Source organism: Gopherus flavomarginatus, chromosome 10 (genome assembly GCF_025201925.1).
Source record: "Gopherus flavomarginatus isolate rGopFla2 chromosome 10, rGopFla2.mat.asm, whole genome shotgun sequence".
Taxonomy (NCBI): Eukaryota; Metazoa; Chordata; order Testudines; family Testudinidae; genus Gopherus; species Gopherus flavomarginatus.
This window is the reverse complement of record NC_066626.1, coordinates 42,847,655-42,872,063: the sequence shown is the minus strand read 5'-3', so window position 1 is coordinate 42,872,063 and position 24,409 is coordinate 42,847,655. Positions and strand designations below refer to the sequence as shown.

The 24,409-nt window shown below is 44.3% G+C and overlaps 1 protein-coding gene across 4 annotated transcripts in view; it reads right to left on the bottom strand.

Moving 5' to 3' along the window:
- Window positions 1–24,409, bottom strand: part of TLK1 (tousled like kinase 1) — a 146,524-nt gene that overhangs the window by 57,500 nt on the left and 64,615 nt on the right. For all 4 annotated transcript variants that reach the window (XM_050916702.1, XM_050916703.1, XM_050916701.1 and 1 more), the window contains 3 exons: window positions 11,403–11,478; window positions 5,650–5,696; window positions 5,027–5,119 (listed from right to left, as the gene is read on the bottom strand). In XM_050916702.1, the coding sequence (XP_050772659.1) occupies window positions 5,027–5,119; window positions 5,650–5,696; window positions 11,403–11,478 (216 nt within the window). The remainder of the gene's footprint in view (window positions 1–5,026; window positions 5,120–5,649; window positions 5,697–11,402; window positions 11,479–24,409) is intronic.

Sequence of the window (24,409 nt, the reverse complement as noted above, 5' to 3'; positions counted from 1 at the left end):
ACAACCTTTTGTCTGGTAACAACTAGCATCATAAGCTTGCATCCTTTTCCAATGTCCCTTGGCTAGATTTTTGTGAGGCTGTGTCTATACTACGCAACTTTTAGCGACACGGCTGTGCCACTACAGCCGTGTCACTAAAAGGCGCATATTGTAGCTGCTGTTTGAGCAGCAGTAGCTTTGTCGGCAGGCGAGCGCTCCTGTCAACAAAGTGCTGTTCACACTGGCACTTTTCGTCAGCCAAACTTTTGTCATTTGGGGATGTGTGTGTGCATGCGTTTTTCACACCACTGAATGACAAAACTTTTGTCCTTCAGTTTCCAGTGTAGATAAAGCCTTAGACTAAGTCTGACAACTCAAAAATAACTGAACTAGGTTTCCTTTAGTTTTGGAAGGCTTCTCTGTCATTGGGAGCCCAGAACAGGAGAAACCTGTTGTATATTATGGAATCAGACAGACATCACAAAGACATCAGTCTGAAAACTCTAAGAGAAATCATTTTTGGGGGGAAAGAGACAGAAAATATAAATTGTGTGTGTGTGTGTGTGTGTGTGTGTGTGTGTGTGTGTGTGTGTGTGTGTGTGTGTGTGTGTGTGTGTGTGTGTGTGTGTGTGTGTGTGTATAGAGAGAGAGAGAGAAGAGGGCTGTCAAGCAATTAAAAAATTAATCGCAATTAGTTGCACAATTAAAAAATTAATCGTGACTAATTGCACTGTTAAACAATAATGGAATACTGTTTGTTTAAATATTTATGGGTGTTTTCTACATTTTCAAATATATTGATTTCAGTTACAACACAGAATACGAAGTGTACACTGGTCACTTCCTATTTATTTTTTAACACAAATATTTGCACTGTAAAGAACAAAGGAAATAGTATATTTCAATTCACCCAATACAAATACTGAAGTGCAATCTCTATCATGAAAGTTGAATTTACAAATGTAGAATTATGTACAAAAAACACCTGTATTCAAAATAAAACAAATGTAAAACTGTAGAGCCTACAAATCCATTCAGTCCTACTTCAGCCAACTGCTCAGACAAGCAAGTCTGGTTACATTTGCAGGAGATAATGCTGCCCACTTCTTGCTTACAATTGTGACATTCCATATGCTATATGAAAAATGCCTGGAATGTGAATATAATGTAACTGGAATATGTTTTATGCAAAAGGTCTCTTGTAAGGTATCAAAGCTTATAATACATTGAGTGTATATTATCCTATTTGTATGTACGCATCATTCTTGTATCTAAAACTATACGAAGTTAACTCTGAGGTCCTATTGTAATTATGCAAAGTGTGGGCCATTAATGGTAGCTTAGGATCTTCATGGCTCCCATTAACTAGAACAACTGGTTGTAAATGGCTCTGTTTACTCACAAACCCTCTTGGGTACCTGCAGGCCAACTCTGAAAGAATGAACAATGAAGTCTTACAGTGACATGTGATCATGTCACCTGGTACTGGAATCCATTTGAAACCTGGTGCTTTTCCATTTAGAAGGAAGGGTGAGAACCCAGAGATAGATAAAGGATTCCCGTCTTGTGCCAAAGCTATAAAAGGGGATGAAACAGAACAAAGAGGGTTACCAGTCACGAGAAATCCCCTAACTTCCACCTGAGCTGGAACAAAGACTGTACCTGGGGAAAGGACTGGGCCCAGACTAAGAAGGAGTCTAATCTGTCAAAGAAGCTTCTTGGAACATCTCTGAGGGCAAGATTTACCTATATTCAGATTCTTAATGTACACCTCTACCTGATACAATGCAGTCCGATATAATGCAAACTCAGATATAATGCGGTAGAGCAGCGCTCCAGGGAACGGGGCTGCTTTACCTCGTTATAGTAAAATTCGTGTTACTGCAAGCGGTTCCTCTGTGCCTGCCCGTTACTTGCTGCAGCCCTCCTCAGGGGCCCCCCTACCCCAGCTCACTTTCACTCCACCTCCTCCCATGAACACGCCGCAGTCCGCTTCTCCTCCCTCCCAGGCTTGCTGCGCCCATTAGCGCGCTTGGGGGAGGAGATGGAGGCGGAGAGGAGGTGAGCTGGGGCAGGGTGGCCACAGCAAGTAAGGGGGGCGGGAGGCGCAGAGGAACTGCTCCCTGCCCCTGCTCACCTCTCCTCTGCTGCCTCCTCCTCCTCCTCCACATGAGCACGCCACCCAGCTCCACTTCTCCTCCTTCCTCCACAGCTGATTGGCGCAGCAAGCCTGGGAGGGAGGGTGGAAAAGCGGAGCTGCAGCGTGCTCATGGGAGGAGACAGAACAGAGTGAGCTGGGGCAGAGGGTCCCGGGGAGGGCCGCAGCAAGCAATGGGGGGGAGCAGAGGAACCGCTCCCCGCTCCAACTCATCTCCATCTCTTCCCCTGAGCATACCGCCGCCGCTCTGCTCCCCACCCCCTCCAGGCTTGATGGGCCAAACAGCTGATTGGCACAGCAAGCCTGGAAGGGAGGGGAGGGAGAGAGGGAGAAGTGGAGCAGCGACGGTGCGCTCAGGGAGGAGGTGGAAGTGAGTTGGGGCCGGGAGCAGTTGGTTCCTCTCCCTACCTTGATATAACACGGCCTCACCTATAACACGGTGAGATTTTTTTGGCTCCTGAGGACCGTGTTATATCGGGGTTAGACTTAGACTTGCATGTTTTGTTTTATCTTGCTTGGTAACTTACTTTGTTCTGTTATTACTTGAAACCACTTAAATCCTACTTTTTATACTTAATAAAATCACTTTTGTTTATTATTAAACCCAGAGTAAGTGATTAATACCTGGGGGAGCAAACATCTCTCTATCAGCGTTATAGAGGGCAGACAGACAAATTATGAGCTTACCTTATATAAGCTTTATACAGAGTAAAATGGATTTATTTGGGGTCTGGATCCCATTGGGAGCTGGAGACAGGTAACTTGCTGAGTTGTTTTCAGTTAAAGCCTGCAAATTTGGGGGTGTAGTTCAGACATGGGTCTGTGTTGCAGCAGACTGGAGTGTCTGGCTCTACAAGGCAGGGTTCCGGAGTCCCAAGCCATCAGGGAAAACTGGCTCAGAGGTAATTTCAGCACATCAGGTCACAGTCCCAAGGGGGTCTCTGTGACCAAACCTGTTACAATGTCACCTGAAAGTGAGAACAGGCATTCACATGGCACTGTTGTAACCGGCATTACAAGATATTTATATGCCAGATGCGTTAATCACCATTCCAGAGGATATGCATCTATGTTGGTGATGGGTTCTGCTCAATAACAATCCAAAGCAAAGAGGACGGATGCATGTTCATTTTCATCATGAGTCAGATGCCAGCAGCAGAAGGTTGATTTTTGTGTGTGCGTGTAGGGGGTTCAGGTTCTGTAGTTTCCGCATTGGAGTGTTGCTCTTTTAAGACTTCTAAAAGCATGCTCCACACCTCATCCCTCTCAGATTTTGGATGGCCCTTCAGATTCTTAAACCTTGGGTCAAGTGCTGTAGCTATTTTTAGAAATCTCACATTGGTACCTTCTTTGCGTTTTGCCAAATCTGCAGCGACAGTGCTCGCAAATCAAACATGTGCTTGGTCATCATCTGAGACTGCTATAACATGAAATATATGGTAGATTGTTGGTAAAACAGAGCAAGAAACACTCAATTCTCCCCCAAGGAGTTCAGTCACAATTTTAATTAACACACTAATTCTTTAATGATCATCATCAGCATGGAAGCAAGTCTTTTGGAATGGTGGCTGAAGCATGAAGGTGCATACAAATGTTTAGCATATCTGGCACGTAAATACCTTGCAACACCGGCTACAAAACTGCAATACGAATGCCTGTTTTCACTGTCAGGTAATGCCCATAAATGTAAACAAACTTGTTTGTCTTAGCCATTGGCTGAACAAGAAGTAGGACTGAGTGGATTTGTAGGCTCTAAAGTTTTACATTGTTTTGTTTTCGAGTGTAGTTATGTAACAAAAAAAAAATCTACATTTGTAAGTTATACTTTCGCAATAAAGAGATTGCACTACAGTACTTGTATGAGGTGAACTGAAAAATACTATTTCTTTTGGGTTTATCATTTTTACAGTGCAAATATTTGTAATAAAAAATATAAAGTGAGCACTCTACACTTTATACTCTGTGTTGTAATAGAAATCAATATATTTGAAAATGTAGAAAACCAGCCAAAATATTTAATAACTTTTCATTGGTATTCTATTGTTTAACAATGCGATTAATCAACAGCCCTAATATACAGCAAAACTAAAACATTTTCTAAGCAACAGAGCGTAAGGAAGTTTGGAGATCAAATTCTGAAGCATCCAACAAGTAGAATAAAGTGGATTTGTCCAGATGGGGGAAACAAGACAGAAATGGCCCTGCCACCTGGAGCTAAACAAAGGCAAATCCAACGTTGACACTGCAAGCCTGTGTCTGAGGGGAAACTATTTATTTTCAAATTAAATCCCAACTTTCAAATTTCAAAACATTACTATTAAGGAGAGTTATAAAGGATACAGTAGTCATGTATTTAAATTTAACTAGAATCTGTTGGTTTATCAGCATCTTCGCTTATAACAGAACAACCTGGATTGCTCACTATTCCTTCCTAGCAAAAAGGACAGAATTTTTTTTTTAATGTGTGTAGGGTAGATGTGAACAGATGTTATTATGTCCAGTTTTTGAAATTACTTAATGAAAAAGTTATGAATTTATTTTAAATAAATAGTTTGGAATTCAACAACCATCCATACCAGGTGACCATTTACCTGAAGTTATGCAGTGTAATCATAAACTTGGAGCTTCACTTCAGATTTTACAACAGTGTTTCAATGAGACAGTAATCCTAGTTTATAAACCTAAAAATTTACTGAAAGCATTTTTAAAAATTTCAACTTTATAATACTACTTGTTTGGTTTGAAGAAATAGATTTCTTCCTGAAAATAAGTTAAGAAAGTTGCACTATTTACAGTGATTATTTATAAACAGCGATTCCCAGTTAAGGTTACTTTCAGTGACTGAAAACTTTTGTACTGAAATTGAACAGATTAATAGTTCAAACTTACAGAAGAAGGGGCGGAATGTGAATGTGAATTTTGAGGAGAACGGATTGCAGGAGATATGCCTCTTACAGGACTGGAGCCGTTTCCACCTTGGCACTGAAGAGAAAACATTGCCAAAGAATTAGTTAACATTCGTATTGAAAATGGATGTAAGGAAAAAACAAACAAACACCACCACCACCAATTATATTACTGCACAACCTATATGTCTAAAGGCAGGAGAGTTGGGGAGAAAAAAACAAAACAAAAACTATTCAATATGTAGCTTTAATTTTTTAAATAGAAATTTTACAAACACTTCCAAAGACATTTTAAAAACTAATTAATTTAAACCATTCATTTCCTCATCCTTTTTCAGCTCCAGCAAGACCAAGAGAACATTTAAAAGACACTGTCAGCTCACAGTGTTGACATGACTTATATGTGTGACTTTTGTATAGAAAGCCATGCATTTTATGTTTCTAAATTAAGGGGGTGACAATCCACACAAATCTGTTGCCTGAGTAGTGCAATACTCTTTACATTTATGCTTGTGAATTCAACTAAATTTAGTATCTTACACAGTTACTTGCAACATTAAAGAAAATCAAAACAGTAATTTTCAAAATAAATAAATAAAAACTTACTTCAAAATAGTCACTAATTTTGTGACCACGTCCCCCAATACTTTTCCCTGAAGTTAAAGAAAAAAAAATTAAAGACATTAGAAGTGACAAAAATAAACCACTATACTTACTATAGAGGTGAAAAGTACACAATATGTCAAACAAAGTCTTAGAATCTGCTAAGCAGTTTTCTGCAGCTTGGTGAGCCAATGTGTGATCTTTCTATCTAGATATTCATATGACATCCCATCAGCACAACATCTTGAGAACTCCATGCACTTTAACTAATTTATTCTCACATCATCCACATATGGCAATGCAGTATAAGTATGCGCCCTTTTTTTTTTTTTTTAAACACAAACAGAAAACTGAGGCACAGCGAGACTTACCTGTTCAACTCACACAAGTCATCTGTAGCAGAGAAGCCAGGAATTAAATCATACCTCTGATTTCCCACTCCAGTGCCTTAGCCACAAGACTATCCCCATCTAATATGATGAGATGTTCATCATTAATGTCAGCAGGCAAGAGATTAGGTGCCAAGCTCCTGCACCTTTTAAGCACTGTGTCTCTAGGCACACCAGTCAATGACTTGCCAAAAATGTCAAATCTGGTTAGTCTACAACCCACTTTCTATAGTAGTCCCTTGCTCAGCTCCTCAACCTGAGTGGGCAAAAACAGTGAGGGCAAAATCTACTGAAGTACAGTACCAATTTATGGAGGCAACAATAAATTACTGACCAGCTAACTCAGTAGGCTGTGACAGCTGAGGCAATGTAAGGGGCTGAACAGAGTAGAAAGAATGAGTATCACCTTGTGGAGATGATAGCAGCTCTTTTCCCCTTGCAAGTCAGCCATAATTCCAGTAGGGGAAGTTAATCAAAGGCTTTTAACCATTGCAGGGACTCTTGGATCATGAAGAGGGAATGAGACTTTTTGAACTCCTGTGTTTGACACAGGGCATACCTCCACTGTCCCACATATATCCAAACAGTGTCAGGGGATTTCCTCTGGGCTTTGGTGATAGCACAGAAGTTGGAGGAGGGGTAAAAAAATCTCCTGGTTCAGGTGAAAAGAAGAAACTGATGAAGTGGGTATTCATCCACGAAAGCTCATGCTCCAATACGTCTGTCAGTCTATAAGTGCCACAGGACTCTGTCGCGTTTTACAGATCCAGACTAACACAGCCACCCCTCTGATACTAAATGCCATAAACTGTCAGCTGAAGGTGACCTTGACTAAAGAATTCCACTTTCAAGGAAAGCACAGTAAGAAGCACCAAAGCTAAGAATTCCACAAGGTTTGAGCAAAGCACTGAGAACCCTATTGAGGACCCAGGGACTTCACAGGAGGCCTAAGATAGGACACAACCCTAAGGAACTTGTCCCAATGGGATGGGTCCTCACTGTGTATCTCTAGTGAAGTCCAAAGAGAGATGGTAAGTTACTGAAGAGGGGGCAAAAGAGAAAAAGCTCCACAGAGGAGTAAATGTAGTGAACTGCTTGGGGTAAATTAGAGTAGAGTCCTTCAGTGCAGAGAGCAGGTGGGCTTGGTATTCTTTTTGGTTCATGCAATGGTCTCAAGATTAAGTACCTCTGCCTCTCCCTCAGAACCAAGGAAGCACCTTGGGAATAGGTAAGGGACCTGGGGGAAGCACCATAGCTCTTTTTCACCTGCTGTTCTAGGCATTTTCTCTAAAATGAATCTAGTGTGAGTGCTCTACAGTGAGGGGAGGCCACTCAATACAGGTTTGCTCTCACTGAATTGCTGACTAGATAATCCAGACACACCAGCAGTGATGGTTTGCAGGAAGCACCCACTGTCAGGCTACACTTTCCACTTCCAGCGTGTCTGTCTGTTTCCTCTGTGCTATCTTTCATAGTGCCTGTGCTTGAGGTCTAAAGACAACACATCAATGTGAAGCACTTTTTTTTTTCTCACTGAGAGGAATGAAGAGACTGGGAACAGTGCCTGAAAGGGTAGGGAGACTGCCTATCTTTTGCTCCTCCACTGCCTGACACCAGAAGAGAAGAACTGCGGAACCACACTGTGGAATCAAGCCACAGAAAATTTATTTTAAAAAAGAAATACATATGGATTTGTTTTCCAAAAAGTGCATTTGATATGTCAATCATTAAGCTTCTAGAGATTTTTTTTCATTGGTTTAAGGTAAGCATTACCATGAAGGTACAGCTGTCTCTTACACTTACTGTAGACCCCATTAATTGTCACATCATGGTAAATATACAACTTTTTCAAATTAAGCACTCAAACCTATTATCAGACGTACCCAGAAATACATTACGCTAGGAGATATCCTTTACTTCCATTAATTGCCTTTACAAAGCATACAAATCATTATACATTTAGACATATTACGGGCAAGATGGTTTATTGAGAAGCCATAAGAGATCAGGAAAACAGAAAGATGTGAACAAAGGAAAGAACCAGAGGGAAACTTATGCTAACAAATGTGTACACACCTGTACAGAACACAACAGCATGGTCCCAAATGTACTGTAATTATCATGCTGAGGGACAACTCAGTGATAACTAACTCTACAACACATTAAGTTATTACAGTGTACAATGCAACTTATATTGACTTATTCTGCCATTAACCAATTCTTACAGTTTTTCAAATACATTAAACAAACCTGTTCCCATAGAATCACCCTACTTAAGCAGGATGGCATTTAATCACATGGTTTAGTGCATTCCACCACATACTGCAAGTGTCTCTTTCATAAAAGCCATTTCCCTACACTTACTTACCCCCTACTCTTCATGATTTCAGTAAAGAAAGAGATGGTTTATTAAGGTTTTTGAACAAATGCACCATTTTACCACTTCCTCCACCTCCACACCAGTCTTACCCCTCCGGGTCAGCTTTTAGATAATAGGCAAGAAAGGAGTTTGTCAGCTGAGAAACATTAAAAGTGATCTGTAAGGGAAAAAACTGGGGTTTGTACCTTTACTTCTTTATAAGAAAGGCCAGAAAGCTCATCCTATGCTACAAACAGATTTTTTCTGCTTGTTTTTCACATTTGAAATTCATGTCCAATCTAGCATGGAGGACACTCCTGCCTTGTCTACATTAGGATACTTCGTAGTTATAATGTTCTATTGGCAGTAACAACATTGTAAACAGGGCATAACAGTTTTTATTACCAGGTTGTCTGCTCTAAGAATTGCTTAAAATTTCCTGCTTTTACTACCACTTCTTCCACTTCATCAAGGCAGCAATGATGGGAGCACTAGAAGAGCAGCTGTGGGAAATTTCCCAAAAAGTTTAGAATAGGCAAAGCCTCTGTGAGGTGACTGTACCACAACAGTTAAGAAACCAAGAGTCCAGTAAGTGCGAGGAGAGACTGTTAGATTGTTCTAATTAAAAAAAAAAGTTTCAGACAAAATATATGATACATTTAAATAGCAATAAACACTCAAATCAAAATGATCACCTAAACAGAAGTATTTTAAGGCAACATATCTTCCACTTTGCTTTTTTGGCTTAACATGGGAAGGGATAACCTACACTTCCCTGAAAAATGTAAAAAAAAATGTATTGCAAGGCAAAGTTAGACTGTCTGCATTATTCTTTACATCATGCATAAGTAGCTAGAGGAGAAATGCATCTCGAGGACACATACTAAAAGTGTCCTAGAATAACTTCAATATTAAAAGAAATGGACAAAAAGATTGTTTTATAATGCAAGCCAGTTATTTATTTATTCTAGTTTTCAGAGTCTCTTCTGTAACAGTTAACAACATTAACATCTAAAGCATTATAAGGAATGCAGCTGCCTCCATTGTTTTATATGTCAGTGATGTCATCAGCTGTTGCAGGGAACATATAAAGCCCTGAATTCAGGTCTTGGCAAGACATTACAAGAAAAATTCCCAACTTATTTATCTGTATGTGTGAAATATTGCCACTGTAGCAGACCAGAGATATTTAACAGAAATCAGTTCCAGAGACATAAGTTTTCATACTCAAACAAGTGACTGTGATTTATCAAGTGACATAAAACCAAGTTAACATTAAACTATGCAATCACAAATTAACACATTTCACCAATCCAAAAATACCAAACATCCATTTGAAGGAGTTCTCTATCTTTGCTCCCAAGAAGGCTCTGTATTTACAGGCCCTAAACTCCCTCTTCTTCTCAAGTAATTTGGGCAGGTCATGCCTCATCAGTCACTCTGGTAAAGGGAAGGAGAACATCCCACTACATTGTCTTTACAAATAAACCCCATAAGACCTCAGAGTTGGCTCTAATTTCCTTTTAATCATCTGACATTCTGTTCCTTCAGTTGTCAGAGTCCAAGTTTGCTGATTGCCCATGTGTACATCACCAAGGAGCCTAAAATCTACATCATCCAGCTCAGACTGGTAAATATACCCTTGGTTGGAAAATCAGGTGCTAGTGGCAGTTAAGCCACAATATTTTAAAATAGCAACCTTGATAATTAGAATTAATCTACATAGTTTGAACTGCCAGTTCAACAGGCCTACCCGTGATTAGAACAGGTAAAGTATTCAAGTATCAACTCAGAGGAAGAACAAGAACCACCCACAAAGGCAAAACAAAATACCACAGTAAATGACCAAGAGGCAAATGAACAATGCTCCTGGCTTATATATTTGCATTTAAAGAGATATTTATTAGTTCAAATGGAACACAAAAATAATAAAATAGGCCCTGTTCTCACAACTACTTTTTCTTTATATGCTAGATAGTTACCCAGAGACTTGAGTCTCTACCATTCCTGCCCTAAAAAGATCACCTTAAAATGAGACAGGATATTTCAATGAACCCCATACGTGTCTGAAAGAGTACCAATTAGTAAGTATCATGATGGTGTTTTGAGAAACAAGCACATGCTAGTCCCCCTAGGAAATGGATTGAGAGCACCACACATTTCACAAAGGCTCAACAGTCACTGGATAGTAACAATTATGGCTGGATTCAAGTCAAAGCCAAGCCACAGCAGATGGAAGTAATCTATTTCACTCTATTGATCCCCCCCAATTATTCTAATCCTCCCCTATGAACATTTGTTGGATGAAAAAAGGTCATTCAGGACAGTAATGGAATTCATCTGAAGATAAAGCAACTGAAAACTTTAAAACCATGAATTCCTGCTCATCAGCTGGAATAAGAAAAGTAACTGCGGAGGCACACTAGTGCAAAGAATTGTTGTGGTTCTGAATAAATAGGTAGAATGTCACAATGGCAAGAGCTAATTGCAGCCATGCAAAATTCTTTTATACATTTAACAGCTCAGATACAGAATCTGCCTGCCTGACCCTACCCAAGATTAATAATGAGGAAAGAGATATTTTATTCACCAGTTAAAAAAATCACTTGTCTCAGGCAATGAGTGTAGAACTCTGTAAGACTGTCTAAGGGCTTGTCTACACAGCCCCAGAATGCAGACTACTGGGTGTAAACTGTAGTGAGCACTAAAGTGTTGCACCGTAACTGTCCTGTGTAGACCCTGCTAGTATGAACTAAAAGATATCTAGTTTGTGTTAATGTAGTCCAGTTTGAAAAACAAACTAGGTACTTTCTAGTTTGCACGAGCAGGGTCTACACAGGACAGGTACAGTGCAAAACTTCACTGTGCACTGCAGTTCATAACCTCATAGTTTGACTGCAGGGCTGTGCAGACAATCCCTAAATTTCAAGTGTTCAAGCAAATATAATTTGACTAAGAGCATGTAATACTTAACTGACATACTATAATTCAAAATAAGTTTGGTGTACCTTGGCTACTTTCACTCTGGTTCTCTGCTTTCCTCTTTCTTCCCCTGGAAGGTTCCGATTGTTTCTTCTCTGGAGTCTACAAAAAGCAAATTAATGTCTTTAAATGCAAAAGAATCTGACCCAGCAACAGCTCTAATTATTTATATTATTGTTCCATGCAGTAAATAAAAAATCTCATTCTTAAAACATGGTCTCAGTTCAGCATGAATATAATTTCAGATTTTAACTGAAGGAAAAAGATAACAATATGAGTACTTACTCTTGTACTCTCCCTTCAGAAGGTTTATTACACCTGTTTGTTGTGTTTACAGTAGAACCTCAGAGTTAAGAACACCTTGGGCATGGAGATTATTCGTTACTCTGAACAAAACGTTACGATTGTTCTTTCAACAGTTCACAAATGAACCTTGACTTAACACAGCTTTGAAACTTGATTATGCAGAAGGGAAAAAAATGCATATTTTAGCTATCTTAATTTAAATGAAACAAGCACATAAATAGTTTTCTTATCATGTCAAATCTCTTTTTTAAATGTTCCCTTTATATTTTTGTTGTTGCTTAGGTTTAACACCATACTGTATTTGCTTTTTTTCCCCATCTCTGCTGATACCTGATTGCATGCTTCCAGTTTCAAATGAGGTGCGTGGTTAATTGATCAGTTCATAACTCTGATGTTTGTAACTGAGGTTCTACTGTAGTTTTAAATTAGATAATAAGGTCTTACAGTCAAAGTCTGCTTTTTTACTATATTTGTACACTGCTCAGCTGAAAGGGGCCCAAATCCGAGCCAACAGCTCGGCACTACTGACTTCTATATACTGCACCGTTTTGATATAAGAATAAAAGTTTGTCAAAGCTATTTTCAAAATGTATCTTTCTAGAGGAACACAATGCTTACAAATGTTTATCTACATGATGCTTGCTGAGTGATACACTGTTATCTAAAGTTATGTTCAGTCTAAACATTTAATGAACATTCTGTGAACAAAGCAAGTAAATGTTAAGTGATAAATTAACAAGATTTAACCAAGTATTGATGACATTAAAAAGTAATCTTCTCCTTTCATCCATCCTTTTCTGCTTTCAGTCTTGCTGGAAAGGAGTTAAGTGATTTTATTATCAAATTTGTTATTCGATTATTAGCATTTTAATATAGCATCTTAAGTAGCCAATGTAAATAAGTATAATTTTAAAACTGTACAGTCTTTACAACTATTAAATATGTCTACACAATCATTTTAAATCTCCCAAAAAGTTACTTTTACAATTGCAGAATAACTATCAGCTTTCTCATCTATAAACCTCTATATGGATTTAAATTTCATTTTGAAAAAAATCAAAACTCCAATAATTTGTAGAAAAAATATTTCCCATTTTCGTTTAATCCTTTTCATTCCTTTTGTTTAGTTTAACCTTAAACTGCAAACAGTATTAGCACTCTAATAAGACGTCTAAAATTATTCTGGAGGTAATTTTCACTTTTGCTAAATACAGTATTCATATGATAATGCACAATGCATATGCAAAAGTCGGGCATATCAGTTCAATCACCACACAATGTTTTCCAGAAACCAATCAGCACATTTCTTCTTCTAATGGAACCACATGAATTACAACAAATTCAAGAGCTATGAAGCTGGGGAATATCTAGTGAACACTCCCCAAATAATAAAGCTGTCTTCACTTACAAACTTCAGCAAAACTGACAAAGAAAAAAATGTGTGTAAGTCCCCCAGTGTCAGATTCCAAAACTATGAAGAAAAACACAAAGCTGACATGTTGCCAAGACCCCTATATTTTATGTCAGAGGTGGGCAAACTACGACCTGTGGGTCACATTCAGCCCGCAGGACCCTCCTGCCTGGCCCCTGAGCTCCTGCCCGGGAGGCTAGCCCCCAGCCCCTCCCCTGCAACCTCAGCTCACTGCGCCACCGGTGCAATGCTTTGGGCGGTGGGGCTGCGAGTTCCTGGGGCAGCGCAGCTGCAGAGTAGCTGCCTGTTCCGGTGCTCCGGGCAGTGTGGCTGTAGCAAAGGGCAGTGAGCGGGTGGGGGAGATGTTTGGATAGAGGGCAGGGGAGTTAGGGAGGGGGTAGTCAGGGGGCAGGGGTGTGGATAGTGGGCAGGACGGTTCAAAGGCAGGGAACAGGGGATGTTGAATGGGAGCAGGAGTCCCCAGGGGGCAGTTAGGGAGGAGAGGGGGGATTGGATCGAGTGGCGGGGGCAGTCAGGGGACAGGGAGAAGGGGTGGTTGGATGGGGCAGGGGTCCTGGGGGGCAGTCAGAAATGAGAGGAGGGGTTGAATGGGGCGGCGGGGCGCAGTCAGCGATGGACGTTCCAAAGGCGGTCAGGGAGGGTTGGATGGGGCAGGAGTCCGGGGAAGCCTGTCGGGGGACAAGAAGCAGGGGGGGTCGGTTTGGAGGTGGGGGCCAGGCCATGCCTGGCTGTTTTGAGAGGCAGAGCCTCCCCTAACTGGCCCTCCATACAATTTCTGAAACCCAATGCGGCCCTCAGGCCAAAAAGTTTGCGTGCCCTTGTTTTATGTTGTTCAGGTCCTGGTTTACCTGTATATTTTGTGTTTTACCACTTGTTTCTATCTTGGCTTGATAGTTTTTAATTTTGGCCTTTATATTTCCTTTTATAAAACATTCATTTATGATAGTCTGCTTCTAAAAGAATTACTCTCTCTTCCCAAAATCGTGGGTTAAGATAGAAATACAGGTCTATATAAATATTTTATATTTACTTGCAGAACATAGCACATAGAATTTTTTCAAAGAAAAAAAGTGGAAAAACCACCAATTTGTACTATGTCTCTCTTAAATATGTAATGTCCTTCCCTCTCTATAGCAAACTTGATGGTGCTGAGATTTTCAGTTTTTAATAATCTTTACATTTCTCCTATGTATAATTAATGCACTTGTATTTTTTAAAATTTCATTTTTCCCCTAAATCTTACCCCCTCCAACACTCAAATTTACAGCCACAAACTATAAAAAGAGTTTTAAAGAATTCTCTATCTGCAGAGAATAGAAAATACGAACTACAGTTACAAGGATGAATTTGAAATTGAAACTTATAATGGTGGGAAAGACCTAGGTATTCATACACTATCAGAAGCACTCAAAATCCACAGAACTCACTCAGTTTAAGATTAACCATGAATTGCACATAACCATTTTGAACTCCAATCAAAATCTACACACCTTAAATGTGAACAGAATCTAGTAAACTCATGTCATGCACATGTAAAAGGACACTGAAATACAGGTATAGTTTTCAAGAACAAACAGTCATATATAATTTTACTGAATATTTTCTATCAAATAAGTACAAGAAATACAGCATTTTCTAAGGAGTCTTTACATAGTCGCACCAAATCTGCAATCTGATCCGCATGGGTGGAATCCAAACAAAGTTAACTGAGGTCCACCCACGCAGATCAGAACCTATATTTGCAAGGCATTTCTATTAAAATTCTGCCATTCCAAAATCCCAGGTTTTAATACTAGTATTCGTGACCTAGAAAAATGATTATTTCTAAATTCTACTATGTTTTCTGCATCCTTGTCTGGCACACAAAACAAGAGATAAATATACACTGGAAAAATAAAGGAAAAGTATCTCATGTATCGAGAAAATAAAAAATATCAAACATTTATTTTTATATACCACATTATCACTAACAAAGCATAGCATGATTACATCAGCACTGCATCACAGTTTGATAAATTAACATTCTCACTACAGAAACTAATGTTAGTGTTGTATTTCTAATCAAGATTTAAACTTCTACATGATTTTTCAAAATCTGTTGCAATACAGTTAAGGTCTCAACACCACAAAGGGAAGCACCGCTCATCTTATGAATATATCTACTGGTTCCTACTGTACCTTTCATATGACAAATTGTCTATCATAACAGACTCTTTATTATGACACCATTTCAAAAACTCTTGTATGCAACATTAAAAGTTTAAATGTATTCTGTTAAAAGATTACATTTAGTGTGAAAACAAACCAGATGTTATTTAAAGGAGTACAGTGCTACAGTTTCTCATTATCATATCTGGCATAACTACAAACTCTTTGAAGAGAATATAACACCTTTTGAAAAATGGGTCAAGAAAGCACATTCTTTTATTTAGTGCCACAATTTTTCTGATTGCTTATTGAAAATGTAAAGACATCCTCCACTTAAATTTTTTAATAAAATCATCACAGCTGCAAAAAATAAAGCCATGGCATGGCAGAATTCCAGAAATCATCTCTCAGCGAACATGGAAGGAACCTGCAGCAGGAGACATAACACAGTGAATAGCTCTGCTCAAGGCCCTTTAAATTTTTTTTTTTTTTTAAAGTGTGGTTGCTGAATTTTGGGGGCTCTTTTGTTACTTGTTTTTAAGAATCCAATATACAAAAGGTACTGTACTTTGTGTCAGAAGATCTGGGTTGAATTCCCAATTCTGGCACAGACTTCCTTCGTGACCTTGGATAAATCACTTATTCTTTGTATCTCAGTTCCCTATATATAAATTGAGGATAATGGACCTTCCTACTTCACAAGAGTGTTCTGAGGATAAATTCATCAGTATTTGTGAGGCATTCAAATAATCTCAAAACTTCATTGCACCGCAACCCCCTTCTGACAACAAAAATTACTACACAAACCCAGGAGGGTCGTGGGGGCCAAAGTCTGAGCCCCACCCGCCCAGGGCAGTAGGGGGACCAAAGCCCCACGGCTTCTGCCCTCGGAGGGAGGCGTGTAACTTGAGCCCTGCTGCTCAGGGCTGAAGCCCTCACGAGTCGGCTTCAGCCGCGGGCCCCACCAAGTCTAATGCCAGCCCTGGCAATCCCATTAAAACATGGTCACGATCCACTTTGGGGTCCCAACCCACAGTCTAAGAACTACTGATCTACGACAATGGATGTCATACAAGATCCTAGATCAGAGGTTCCCAAACTGTGGTACGTGAGACATCTCTGTGAGGTACACAGGAGAAATTGTGTAATGGTGGACTCTATTTTACTTACTGCTTTTTCATAATAGGCTACTGAGACAAAGCTTTAAAACTCTGTGGGAATTTGTTATATAAAATATGGTAGTTAATTTACTTCAAGACGTACCAATAAGAACACAGATATGCAGAGACTCTGATGTACAGAGCCCTCACCTCCAATCACCGTACAGCGCAGGTGTAGTTGCTCAGCAACTGTCCAGTGTAACTGAGCTCAGAACTTAGTCAGGGGGTTTTTTTGGTTGTATATGTCACATCATAACTATATCTGTATGTAACAGTGAACTATGGACAGATGGCTAAAGACCAGTAGTGTTAAGAAAAAGACACAAAGAATCAGTGATGAGAAGGGTAGAAGTATGTGGGCAGCTGGTACATTTGGAAGGGGCATGCAACAAGAAAAGTCTGGGAAGTTCTGTCCCAGATAATAGGTACTACCCTGATATAGGACCATGTTTTTCTCTCACAGAATTGCATCAACACAGCATAATTTCCAGCATGTACGGAACACTTCCACTGTCATCTCCCTTAACTTCCAACCTACACCACTGCAGTACTGTTCAAAGAGAGTTCCCAGGCAGCACCATTAATATCTTTGTATATTGTTACTAGTTCTCTAAGTAGTGCTATTAAAAAGTTTATTAGGCATTTCTACATCTAGCAGTAACACTAAATTACTTTCCAGAATTTTTCTACAAATTTCCTTCAAGATTAACCAGAAAAAGGTAAATAGATTATTGAAATTTTAATAAAAATTTCCATTTGAAAAACTGAGATACTACCCAAGTAGATCACGCTCCATGTCTGAGACAATGCAAGATATTCAACATGCAGTTATAGTTACAAAAGAAATTTTAAAATAGCAACTTCTTACCTATCAAACTTGCTCCTGGCATACATTCAAAGGTTTTTCTGCTGTTTTTTTTTTGTTGTTTTGTTTTTTTTTTTAAAACTTACATTGTTACTACTTTTTACTCTTTTTAGCATTTAAGAACCAATACTGCTTTGGGAGGATAAACTCTAGTCTACCTATAGAACTGTTAATTAAGTATCAACTGGAGGGACAAACTGGGCCTTAATTAAACCTGTATAGCCCAATTACAGACAATGTGCCAGAGATTCTCTGACTAGTTATGATGCACAAGCCAGAATGAACACAGCTGAACTTTCAGACATGATGTTGAGTTTGCACAGCTGTCAGTTAGAAAAATGGCTCTCTAACTGAAAGTTGAGCGATTTTTGCTTATCAGTACTCTGGAAGTTACACAATCTCTGTCAGCGGATTCAAACAAAATAAAGATCAGAGCTAGATCTATGTCAGCCTCTAATTCTATCTAACCAGATACAATCTGAATGCAGTATTGTAATGCCATATCTTTCTCTGCCAAACAGATGGACAAAAAAGGCCAGAGAATTAAGACTTTTCTCTCAAGTGGACTGCCACAGCAGAAAACGTTTTTTCACAAGAACAAACTGTCAAAGTACAGGCAGTCACCCCCTTCTGGCCAAGAAAATGCACCCAGGAAGGACAAGATACAAAATTTATCTGGGTAGCACAATTATTCAAAGGAGGTGAACAAACAATGTCAGACTTAGGATCCACATCCTCTTTGTGACTGTTAAACTTAGTATCAGACAGCCATCTCCGGGAACCTGTTTTGCAATTGACATGCACTTACTAGACAACAGAAATAAACTTCAGCAGCTTAGGCAGAATCTTAGCTCTCTACCTTGTTAATTATAAAAATATAGTTCCTTAAGAGTTAAGTTACCTGGACATGATGAAACTCCTGCTAAAATGAAAGCACTCCTCCTGAACCAGCAATACTTCTAATTAGCAATACTAATTAACACAGCATGTGACAACAATTCAGATTAAGCAAAAAGACAGTTACTCACCTTTGTAACTGTTGTTCTTCGAGATGTGTTGCTCATATCCATTCCAGTTAGGTGTGCGCGCCGCGCGTGCACGTTTGCCGGAAACTTTTTACCCTAGCAACTCCAGTGGGCCGGAAGGTTGCCCCCTAGAGTGGCGCCACCATGGCACTCGATATATACCCCTCCCGGCCCGCCCGCTCCTCAGTTCCTTCTTGCCGGCTACTCCGACAGTGGGGAAGGAGAGCGGGTGTGGAATGGATATGAGCAACACATCTCGAAGAACAACAGTTACAAAGGTGAGTAACAGTCTTTTCTTCTTTGAGTGATTGCTCATATCCATTCCAGTTAGGTGAATCCCAAGCCTTACCTAGGCGGTGGGGTCGGAGTGAGAAGTCGCGGCATGGAGCACTGCAGAGCCAAAGGCCGCGTCATCTCTGGACTGCTGGACCAGGGCGTAATGGGATGCGAATGTGTGGACCGATGACCAGGTCGCCCCCCTACAAATGTCTTGGATCGGCACGCGGGCAAGGAAAGCCAGCGATGACGCCTGTGCCCTGGTAGAGTGTGCAGTCACACGGCACGCAGGAATGTGGGCCAAGTCATAACAGGTCCTGATACAGGAAGTTACCCAGGAAGATATCCTCTGCGAGGAAATCGGTAGTCCCTTGATCCGGTCCGCTACCGCCACGAAGAGCTGGGGGGACTTGCGGAACAGTTTGGTCCTGTCCACATAAAACGCTAGCGCCCGACAGACATCTAGCGAGTGGAGTTGTTGCTCCCTGCGGGACGAATGGGGTTTTGGGAAAAAGACGGGGAGGAAGATCTCCTGGTTAATGTGAAAAGCTGAGACCACCTTGGGTAGAAAGGCAGGGTGTGGCCTCAGCTGCACCTTGTCTTTATGGAAGACCGTATACGGCAGATCAACCGTGAGGGCCCGGAGTTCTGACACCCGTCTAGCTGAGGTGAGGACCACTAGGAAGGCGGTCTTCCAGGAGAGGTAGAGCAGGGAGCAAGTTGCTAACGGCTCAAATGGAGGGCCCATGAGCCGAGTTAGAACCAGGTTGAGATCCCATGAAGGGGCAGGAGGGTGGATCTGTGGATAGAGAGGTTCCAGCCCCTTCAGGAATCTCGCCACCATAGGGTGGGAGAAGACAGAACGGCCGTCCCCTCTGGGATGAAACGTGGAGATAGCCGCTAGATGAACGCGAAGGGATGATATTGCCAGACCCTGGGCCTTGAGGGACCAGATGTAGTCCAGAATAGTTGCGATGGGAACCTCCGTAGGGAGAAAACCCTTCTCCGAACACCAACAGGAGAAACGCTTCCACTTAGCTGAGTAAGTAGCCCTGGTGGAAGGCTTCCTACTGCCCAGGAGAACCTCCCGAACCGGGGTAGAGCAGCGTAACTCGGAGCCGGTCAACCACACAGGAGCCATGCCGTAAGGTGCAGAGACCGAAGGTCCGGGTGACAGAGCCTGCCGTGGTCCTGGGTGATCAGGTCCAAATGAAGGGGCAGGGCAACTGGGTTGGCTATTGAGAGGTCCAGCAACATGGGGTACCAATGTTGCCTGGCCCACGCTGGAGCTATCAGAATCACGCGAGCTCTGTCCCTGCGCACCTTGAGGACCTTGCGTACCAGCGGAAAGGGAGGGAACGCGTAAAACATATGGGTCGCCCCTGGGATAAGGAAGGCATCCGCTATTGACCCGGGCTCCCGACCCTGAAAGGAGTAGAATGTCTGGCATTTCCTGTTCCCCTTGGACGCGAAGAGGTCCATCCGGGGATGACCCCACCTCTGGAAGAGTGAGAGGGCGACGTCCGGGCGGAGGGACCACTCGTGTGAGCAGAAGGACCTGCTCAGTCGATCCGCTAGAGTGTTTCATACTCCCGGGAGATAGGAGGCCGAAAGGTGAATGGCATGAGCTATACAAAATTCCCAGAGCCGCATCGCCTCGCGACATAGGGGAGAGGACCTGGTGCCGCCCTGCTTGTTGATATAGAACATGGTCGTCGTGTTGTCGGTGAACACCGCGACACAACGACCTTGAAGGTGATGGACGAACGCTTGACAAGCAAGACGGACTGCTCTCAACTCCCGAATGTTGATGTGGAGGTCCAGCTCCTGAGGGGACCACAGGCCCTGAGTCCTCCGAGCGCCGCTGTGCGCCCCCCAGCCCAGATATGAGGCGTCCGTCGTCAGGGATGCCGAGGGTTGGGGCGGATGGAGTGGGAGCCCTGCACACACTACGGACTGGTCCAGCCACCACCGGAGGGAGTCCAGTACCCCTTGGGGGATGGTGACAACTGTGTCCAACGAATGTCTGGCCGGCCGGTACTGCGCGATGAGCCAAGATTGAAGAGGCCTCATGCGGAGTCGAGCATACGCTGTCACGAATGTACAGGCCGCCATATGGCCCAGGAGGGCCAGACATGTTCCTACAGAAGTCAGTGGGGCCGCCTGCAAGCGCAGAATGATGGCCAATAGCGAGTGGAACCTGGGCAAGGGTAGCAAGGCCCTGGCCAGGGTACAGTCCAGAACGGCCCCGATGAACTCTATCCTCTGCGTGGGGAGCAGAGTAGACTTGTCCACGTTGACCACGAGGCCTAGGGCAACAAAGAGGCTGGTGATCCTGCAGACGTGGTCGCGGACCTGCAGCTCCGATGTGCCCCGGACCAGCCAGTCATCGACGTAGGGGAACACAAGAATGCGGCCGCACCGAAGATACGCGACGACGACTGCCATGTGTTTCGTGAACACCCTTGGTGCCGTAGAGAGGCCAAACGGGAGGACCGCAAATTGATAATGTTGGTGGTCGACCACAAAGCGAAGGAAACGCCTGTGCTGTGGAAATATGGTGATATGGAAGTAAGCGTCCTGCATGTCGAGGGTGGCGTACCAGTCTCCAGAATCCAGTGATGGGATGATGGTCCCAAGGGATACCATGCGGAACTTCAACTTCACCATATACTTGTTGAGTTCTCGCAGGTCAAGGATAGCCCTGAGGCCCCCCTTGGACTTGGGGATCAGAAAGCAGCGGGAATAAAACCTCTTGCCCTTCTCGCTCTCTGGAACCTCCTCTATGGTTCCCTTGTCGAGCAGCGTCTGTACCTCCTGACGGAGGAATTGCTCGTGAGAGGGGTCCCTGAAGAGGGACGAGGGTGGGGAATTGTAGGGGGGGGCGATGAAAACTGCAGGCGGTAACCGGCCTGTACAGTGCGCAAGATCCAACGGTCCGATGTTATCTGGGTCCACACCTGGAGAAAAAACGAAAGACGGTTGGAAAACTGCAGGGAAGGATCTGAAGGGGAAACTGGTACTGCACCCTCGGGCGCACCTTCAAAATTAAGGCTTGGGTCCGGGTGGGGCCTTGGAGGAGCCCTGGTTTTGCCCCGCTTGGCCACCCGACTGTCTGCGCCTACTGTTCCTGCCACGGCGCCTATTAAGGTCCTGCCGCGGGCGGAACTGAGGATACGGCCGACGTTGCTGCTGCTGGTTCTGCTGCCGGAAGGGCCTGCACTGCGTCGCAGGCGTATGCATCCCCAAAGACCGTATGATGACTCAATTGTCTTTAAGGTTCTTTAGTCTGGGGTCTGTTATCGGAAAACAGGCCCTGGCCTTCGAAGGGGGAGGTCCTGGATGGTATGCTGGAGCTCTGGCGGAAGGCCAGAGACCTGGAGCCAGGAAATGCGGCGCATTGTAACCCCTGAGGCAAGGGTCCGAGCGGCCGAGTCCGCAGCATCTAAGGAGGCTTGCAGCGAGGTCCTTGCGACCTTTTTGCCCTCGTCAAGAATGGTGGTAAATTCCTGATGTGCGTCCTGCGGTAACAGCTCTTTAAATTTGCCCGCCGCTACCCAGGAGTTAAAAGAGTAGCGGCTAAGGAGGGCCTGCTGGTTTGAGACCCTGAGCTGTAGCGCCCCCGCTGAATAGACCTTACGGCCTAGGAGGTTCATCCGCCTCGCCTCCTTAGACTTGGGCGCCGGGGCCTCTTGACCATGGCGCTCCCTATCGTTCACCGACTGGACCACAAGGGAGCAGGGTGTCAGGTGAACGTGCAAGTACTCATAGCCCTTGGAGGGGGCCATGTACTTTCTTTCCACACCTCGAGCGGTTGGAGGGATGGAGGCCGGTGAGTGCCAGATAGTGGTGGCGTTGGCCTGAATAGTCCTGATGAAGGGTAGGGCCACTCTGGTGGGAGCATCGGCGGAGAGGATGCTCACCACCGGGTCCTCGACCTCAGAGACCTCCTCTGCTTGTATGCCCAGGTTTTGCGCCACGCGCCTGAAGAGGTCCTGATGTGCCCTAAGATCTAGAGGGGGAGGGCTGGAGGATGAGGTACCTGCCACCGCCTCATCAGGGGAAGATGACGAGGAGATCCCTGGCAGCAGAGCGTCCACGGGGGGTTCTGTCTGGGGCTGCACTTCTGGCTCTGGAGGGAGCTCTGGGTCCTGGTGGCTGGACCTGTCCTCGGCTTCCGGGGAGGGAGGGGGGCGAGACACCGTTGCCTCTGGTGGCCTGCGTTCCGCCGCAGGGCGGGGAGTAATATGTTGTGGACCCTGGGCTTGGCGGTACACCCAGGGGGTCCAAAACCCCCCGCTGCTGAGGCCCTCGGTCTTGAGGTGGAGGGTCCTAAAACAGGGCCGTGTGTCTGTCCTGCCCCAGCGTATAGGCGCTCTCCGCCTGAGAGGACACGGATGGTTCCCTCGAAGGCCATGGAGGCGCCGAGCTAGGCTGATAGACCTCTCTATGCGCCGACGATCTTCTCGGTGCCGAGGATCGGTACCGTGAGTCGCACCGGTGCCAGGATCGGGACCGGGATCGGTGTGGTAGTAGGTGCCGGGATCCGGATCGGGATCTGCCTCGAGGTCGATGCCGAGAGCGGGACCGCGATCTGTGTCCAGCGCGGTGCCAGGATGGCACTGGGGACCGGGACTTGCCACCGACGCGGTGCTGCCGGGAGACCGGGACCTACCACCGGCTCAGTGCCGGGAGGCCGACCGGGGAGCTGAGCGCCGAGGCGAACGGCTCCTAGAGTCTCGGTACCGGTGGTAAGAGAAGCCAGACCGGGACTGTGCAGATGTTGACCGGCGCCGCGAGTGCGACCGGTACCGCCGAGGAGAACGGTGCCGGGACTGCGAGCGGCGCCAAGAGCGCGAGCGTTCACGTCTCCGGGGCGATCGGTGCCTGGACTCCGGAGACGGCACTCTCAGCATTGGCTTGCCTCTGGAGGTCACCCACACCGGGGGTACCGGGGGTTGAGGCTGGGATGGCTCAGTGAGCGCTATCAAGTCCCGTGCTGAGGTGAAGGTCTCCGGCGTAGATGAGACTAACAGCTCGACCCCGGATCTCAAGGGGGAGCTAGGAGTGGCTGGACTCAACGGACCTTCCGGGCCCGGAGTCGAAAGCAGCCCTGCAGGCGGTGCCACGGCCAAGTTAGGTGCCGGGCGCTCCACTCGAGCCTGCTGAGATGGTGTTGCAGATGTCGAGGGTCTTGGATCGGGTCCTGGTGCCGGGGATGGACGGTGCCAGGGAGTCTTGCCAGTGCCGGCGCGGTCCGGTGCCGGAGTAGAGGTGGCCGGTTGCGTTGCCGGTACCGGAGTCAGTGCCGCTTCCATTAGGAGAGCGCGGAGTCTTTGATCTCTCTCCTTCTTTGTGCGAGGCTTAAAGGCCTTGCAGAAACGACACTTCTCGGTGATGTGCCATTCCCCCAGGCACTTCAGGCACGCGTCGTGGGGATCGCTAGTTGGCATCGGCTTCTTCCATGCCGAGCACTGCTTGAAGCCCGGCGAACCAGGCATGAGCCTGGTGCCAGGCGCCAGGAAGGGCAACGGCCCAACCCACGAATAAGTTCTATAACTATATACAATAGACAACTAACTACTATACTACTTTAAACTGTTTTTGAAACTATTTACAACTACAACTACTAACAGTATACAAAGGAGAGCTAGGGACGTGGAGGACAGCAAGCCGCACTCCACAGTTCCAGCAACCGACACGGCGGTAAGAAGGAACTGAGGAGCGGGCGGGTCGGCAGAGGTATATATCGAGTGCCATAGTGGCTCCACTCTAGGGGGCGACCTGCCGGCCCACTGGAGTTGCTAGGGTAAAAAGTTTC